This window comes from Monodon monoceros, unplaced genomic scaffold (assembly GCF_005190385.1).
Source record: "Monodon monoceros isolate NGI ecotype Baffin Bay Population unplaced genomic scaffold, NGI_Narwhal_1 Super_Scaffold_14, whole genome shotgun sequence".
Classification (NCBI taxonomy): domain Eukaryota; kingdom Metazoa; phylum Chordata; class Mammalia; order Artiodactyla; family Monodontidae; genus Monodon; species Monodon monoceros.
The window spans coordinates 43,906,561-43,912,533 of NW_021703770.1; the positions used below are offsets into that span (position 1 = coordinate 43,906,561).

The 5,973-nt window shown below is 35.5% G+C and overlaps 1 protein-coding gene across 1 annotated transcript in view; it reads right to left on the reverse strand.

The window, feature by feature from the left end:
• Nucleotides 1–5,718, reverse strand: part of RIPK2 (receptor interacting serine/threonine kinase 2) — a 40,661-nt gene extending 34,943 nt beyond the window's left edge. Inside the window, exons 1-3 of the mRNA XM_029222905.1 lie at nucleotides 5,462–5,718; nucleotides 4,328–4,377; nucleotides 3,325–3,486 (exon numbers count right to left, since the gene is read on the reverse strand). Coding sequence (XP_029078738.1) covers nucleotides 3,325–3,486; nucleotides 4,328–4,377; nucleotides 5,462–5,709 — 460 coding nt within the window. The 5' untranslated portion in view covers nucleotides 5,710–5,718. The remainder of the gene's footprint in view (nucleotides 1–3,324; nucleotides 3,487–4,327; nucleotides 4,378–5,461) is intronic.
• Between the last annotated feature and the right edge of the window lie 255 nt (nucleotides 5,719–5,973).

Here is a 5,973-nt window from a genome sequence, read left to right on the forward strand (position 1 = left end):
CATAGCAGCATGATTCATAATAGCCAATGAGTAGAAACAATCATAATTACCACTATTACTACAATAATATATGGACCTGTTGCTTAAGGGAGAGGCCAGGGCTCTAGATATAAAACTGAGCATCACTAACATACAGATGGTATAAAAGCCATGATCTGGTCTGGATCATCTAGGGGGAAAGTACAGATGGCAAACAGTAAAGGACCCATATTAGAGCTCTGAGGCATTCCAACAGTTAGAAATTGAGCAGAGGAAGAAAAAAAGAGATAGAGGAAGAGAGGATAATAGGGAGTATGGTCTCTTGTGTCTTGGAAGCTATCAGAGGGAAAGTTTCAAGGAGGGAAGAGTCAGCCATATCTAATCTGCTGAGAGGCCAAGTAAGATAAGCAGTATTTTCCAAAATTGCCATTGTTGGTAACTTGAACAAATGCAGCTTTAGTGGAGATATGAAAACAGAAGACTGATGTAAGTTTGTTAAAAATTGAATTAGAGGTGAAGAAGTAGAGACAATAAGTATGGACAATTCCTACAGGGTGTTTAGATCTAAATGGGAGTAGAAAAATGAGGTGGTAGCTGAAGGATGATATGGGGTCAAGAATTCTTTTCCTATGTAAAGATAGGATATAATAATAGCATAGATCTGTATGACACATGAACGATCCAGTAGACAGGCAGAGATTGGCAATGCAAGAGCAGAGAGAGAATATAAAGAACAGAATGCTGGAGAGAGTAAGGGAATGGCATCCAGACCACAAGTAATACTGTTTACAATTGTATAAGAACACTTTTTTCCCACTGTAAAAGAGATAAAGCAGGAAAGACAGGTCAAGTACAACTAAGTTTATAGATCTGGTAGTGGAACTATGAGGGAGTTCTCTCTCATGGTTTCTACTTTCTCAATGCTCAAAAGAAATACAGAACCTAGGGAAGATAAGGTACAATATGCATTACCCCTGTCTTCTCTTCCTAAGTTCAGAATCTATTAAGAAAAGCCACACAATAATGATAGATGATGATCAAAACATCACCTTTATTACTCATAAAGCTAATTGGAATATGTCCCTTTTTAGATCTGTAGCATATGGGCTTAGTAACACTTTGTCCCTTCAGTTGACAGTTTTACTCACTCAGCTACAGGCCTCACCTGCTTCCATATGGGGAAGCACAAAATGTGTGCATCCTTTAGACAAGCTTACTTCTAAAAGGAGGAGAAAACTGAGAAGGGACTAGATAAGTACGCTTGCTTTTTCTCTAAAACTAACAAATGAGGAGGAGGAGTGCTGAGGGGCAGATAGGACTAGAAATGTTCCTCCCATGCTTTCCTTCTTAGGGATTGAAATGGAATTTCATCTTCACTTTGGAAACATGAAGTATGGGACTTACGCATCTCCTACAGTAGTACAAGATGATCATCTAAGTCTGTAATTCGCAAACTTTTGGGTCTCAGAACTCTTCAAAATTATTAAGAGCTTTTGTATATGTTGGTCATATCTATTGATATTTACTACATTAGATTAAAACAGAAAATTTTAACACATCAGAGTATATGAAAACACATTCCATTATCCATTGGAGCAATGATATCATCATACTTAATTTAGTCTCTGGAAAGATTTTTCCAGAGCATGAGAGTAAAAAGGGAAAATAATACCTTAATATTTATTATTTTGAAAAGTTTTGATTTTGTGAACCACTTATAAAAGTCTCAGGAACCAACCCCACCTCCAGAGGTCCCTGTACCACAACTTAAGAACAGGTGATATATGAGAATGGAATAGTAGATGTATTTGAGAAACATAACAGAATTGCTAAGTAGACTTTAGTGCCTAGTTTTAGCCATTAATTTAAAGAGAAACCAATGAATTCCATTTCTGGCCAAGATGAAGAAACAAGGACCAATTCACCCTCCTGCCTTAAACAACCATTAGCCAGATAAAATGCATGAAACAGTGGTTTTCAAGACACTAGATATCAGGCAACAAAGGACAGTGATCTCTAAGTGATAGGAAACAACTGAGGTCAGCCTTATGACAGCCTGACTACCCAAGCTTACTGCCTTGGGAGAGTTTCCAGCTATACTACAGGGTAGGGAAGTAAGGCGGGGCCCAGAGGAAGCTCAGAGTTGAAGAGACAGGGCTGGGAGTTAGGGTAGACAGAGGCAGATAGAGTTTATAGGACAGAGCACCAAAGAGGAGAAGTACACAGACAGAGAACTCCAGAGATCCGCAGAGCGCTCGCTCTCAAATATTCAGCAGCACTGATCAATGCAGGATGTAGAAGTAAGTAAACCAAAAGCCATTGTTCTCCAATGAACAACAGGGAAAAACCAGGAAGTTTGTAGAGAAGTACTGCCTAATGGCATGATCTTCAGAAGAGCTAGAGTCTTTAGGGAATGGAGAAGAAATTATAGTTTGGAAGTGGCACTGGGGACAAAGGAGATATGTATTGGGATGGCCAAAAAGTTCGTACAGGTTTTTGTAAGATCTTATAGAAGAAGCCAAACAAACTTTTTGGCCAAGCCAATACATACATACATATATATACATACACACACACACACACACACACACACACACACACACACACACACCCTATTACATGGTTCTGGGAGATAAGAGATAAGATGTTAATCCATTATTATAGCAACTTTTGATTTTTTTAAAATACAATGCTGATGAGCACTAGACATAAGTTTTGAATGGAAAATATATTTGGTTTTTTTTTTTAGTTGGAAAGAAGATTCCCAGTCTACAGCTTGTCTTTTCATTTTCTATAGCATCTTCTGAAGTGTAAAATTTTTCAATTTTTTTGAAGTTCAATTATCAAAGAATTTTTTTAATAGGTCTTGTTTCTGATGTCATATATAAGAGCTCTTTGCTTAACCCAAGATCATGAAGATTTTCTTCTATGTTTACATTTAGGTGATGATTCATTCTACTTCTGAAATAAACCTTAATTCTATCTGATTTTTCGATCTCCAGGATTGGTCTGGAAATTCTACTCTTGCCCTTCTCCAATCAAGTTTATACATAGCAGTGAGTGATATCTCCTAAACTTAAATTTAATCATGTTATTTCCCTGAAAAACTCACTTTAATGGCTTTCCATTGTACCTGGAATAAATTTCTAATCTTTTTATGATGATAGTCAACAGCCTCTCCTTACCACTTCAATCTCATCTCATAAAATAAAAACAACTTTGAATTAGAAGAAAAAAAACTTTGAGCTTGTCAGCTAACTTTCGTAGTTGTTCAAGAATATTTTATTTACAGCGTATTTGTTATTTTTGTAATTCAAAAGGCCCAGATTAAAACTGTACACTAACTTAAGAAAGACGGTCTTTCATCTGGATTTTGTGCCCATCCACTTTCTATGAGAGAGATCATAAGTGCTCGATGAGGTATATCAAATGGCAAACTTTCTTCAGTAGTGTCAGGTCGATGTCCTTGTGACACACTATACATAATCTGCAAAGGATTGGTGACTTCTGTCAAAACAAATATATTTCATTCATTAGAAATATATTATGATTTAATATATTAAATACATTCTAAAGCCAACCAAATGAACATGAGGGAATCTTAAAATCTTAGGAATAATTCATTACTTCCCTTTCTGTCAAAGGAATATTTAGATCCCAGCTATTGCCAGACTTGCTGCCTCTCGTGGGAGGAGTTTATATCTTCACCTCTTTAATTCTGGGCTTGGCCATGTGATTTGATTTGGCCAATGGAGTATGAAGAGAGCAGAGTAAAACAGAGCTCAGCAGAGCTGAGCAGAACCTAGCAGAGCCAAGAAGGGCCACAGCAACTAATAACCCAATGTGAATGAAAAATAAATGTTTAGTTTGTAAACTACTGAGATTCTGAGGTTGTTACACAGCAAACTGACCTAAATGAACCTCAAAATAAAGAAAGAGACAATATTATCAGAAAATTTTTAAAGTATTCTTCAGTATTTGCTGGTCTTTAGAAGAAGCACTAGTTAAATTTTCATACAAACGATTTTATAGCTGGAATGAATCTTAGAAATAAGAATTCAAAATTCTTATTTTGCAGATAAAAAAAATGAGGACTTTAAGAGATTCAGTGGCTTATAATAGAGTTAATTACTATCAGAACAAGAAGAATCTACACATTTTTCTGATCCTTAATCCAGTACTTTCCAACATACAGTGGATTCACAATGACAAATTGTTGTTTTTCTAGTGTGTTTTCCACAAAATGACTGTTAGGCAGATTTAAAATAAGTGATCTTTATTCAGATAGTTCTGAGTATGACTTACCAATATGATGTCACCTAGAATAAGGAAGTCAAAGTACACTTACCTTCAAAAGGCTGTTTTCTAGATAAGACTTCCCATGTGGTAACTGCATAGCTGTTTAAGATAAAAATATACACATAGTACTTTATAAACTATTCATAATAAACTAAAATGGTACTGATTTTAAAAGCTGACTGTGAGATACCATTTTTTAAAGTAATAATGTAGTGAAATGCTGCTTAAAGAATCACTGTATAGAACCAAGATGATGAATATTCATATACAGTTTTGTTTTGAAAGGGAATTAATTCAATTTGAAAAATTAGGAAATTACTGTAATAAGAACTTGAAGTTATAGGCAAGGATAACTTGTGGATGATTCTTTCACACCTAGATAAGCTATGCCCTTTAATTACATGATTCCATTGTTCACACAAAATAAAGAGCAATAAAAAAGGCTGTCTCATGTAGCCCTATTCTATTGATTCTTTTTCTGGTGTAAGTACTGTCTCTTTTGGTAGTGTTAAATGTTAATTGCACTGTTTCCCTCCCCTTATCAAGGTCACATATGATAAAAACCCTTGAATATTATAAATTGATAGGACAACAAGATATGCTTTAATAATTTTTAAGGATGTAAAAGTAGCTTAAGGCGAGGCATCAGGACTTCCCTGGTGGCACAGTGGTTAATACTCCATGCTCCCAATGCAGAGGGTCCGAGTTTGATCCCTGGTCAGAGAACCAGATCCCACATGCATTCTGCAACTAAGGAGCCTGCATGCTGCAACCCAGGAGCCCATGCGCCGCAACCAAGGAGCCCACCGCCGCAACCAAATAAATAAGTAAATAAATATTAAAAAGAAAAAAAAAAGCAAGGCATCTTTATTTTCATATTTTTAATTTTTAATTTTTTTTTTTTTGGCTGCACCACACAGCTGTGGGATCTCAGTTCCCTGACCAGGGACTGAACCTGGGCCACGGCAGTGAAAACCGGGATCCTAACCACTAGACCACCAGGGAACTCCCAAAGCAAGGCATCTTTAATATGAAAAACATTAACCACTGTCTCTAATTTATTTTCACCACACTTATGAGAGAAGCATAAAAATCATACTTTTAAAATGTAGCTTCAAAATTCAGATTGATTAATCTTGTTTTTTAGACAAGGTTAACTCTGAGCAAAAGTAACATGCTGTACCTGTATATATCATGCTTGATAGTAGCCCTTGATTTTTGTCCAGGTTCATAGTTTTCAGGTGGCATATAGATAATTGTCCCTCCTTCTGGTGCAGATTTACTACTTCGTGATTGTGAGAGGGACATCATGCGCCATTTTGATAAGCCAAGATCTGCAATCTGGAAGGGAAAAGAGTAATTGAATTTTGAAATTTTCTCTTTAAAAAAATTCAAGAATTGTTTTTGTTTATATTTATTATATTTAGACATGAGACCAGAGTAAATGCTATATATATTAATATTTTATTTCTATAATAGTCTATTAGTTTCTTAACAAATTGGATTCCATAGTGCTGAACCCAACAACTCTAAAAGCAATATAAACTGACTTGAAGTTCAGCATAATATTACAAATTTTAAAAGAGACTAAGTTTTGAAAACTTAAACAGGAGTATTTTTGCCTTTTATTCTGAATGAGTATATACACTTCACTTTTTGTGACAAGTAGCTTTATATCATGTGCTTTCAAAATTT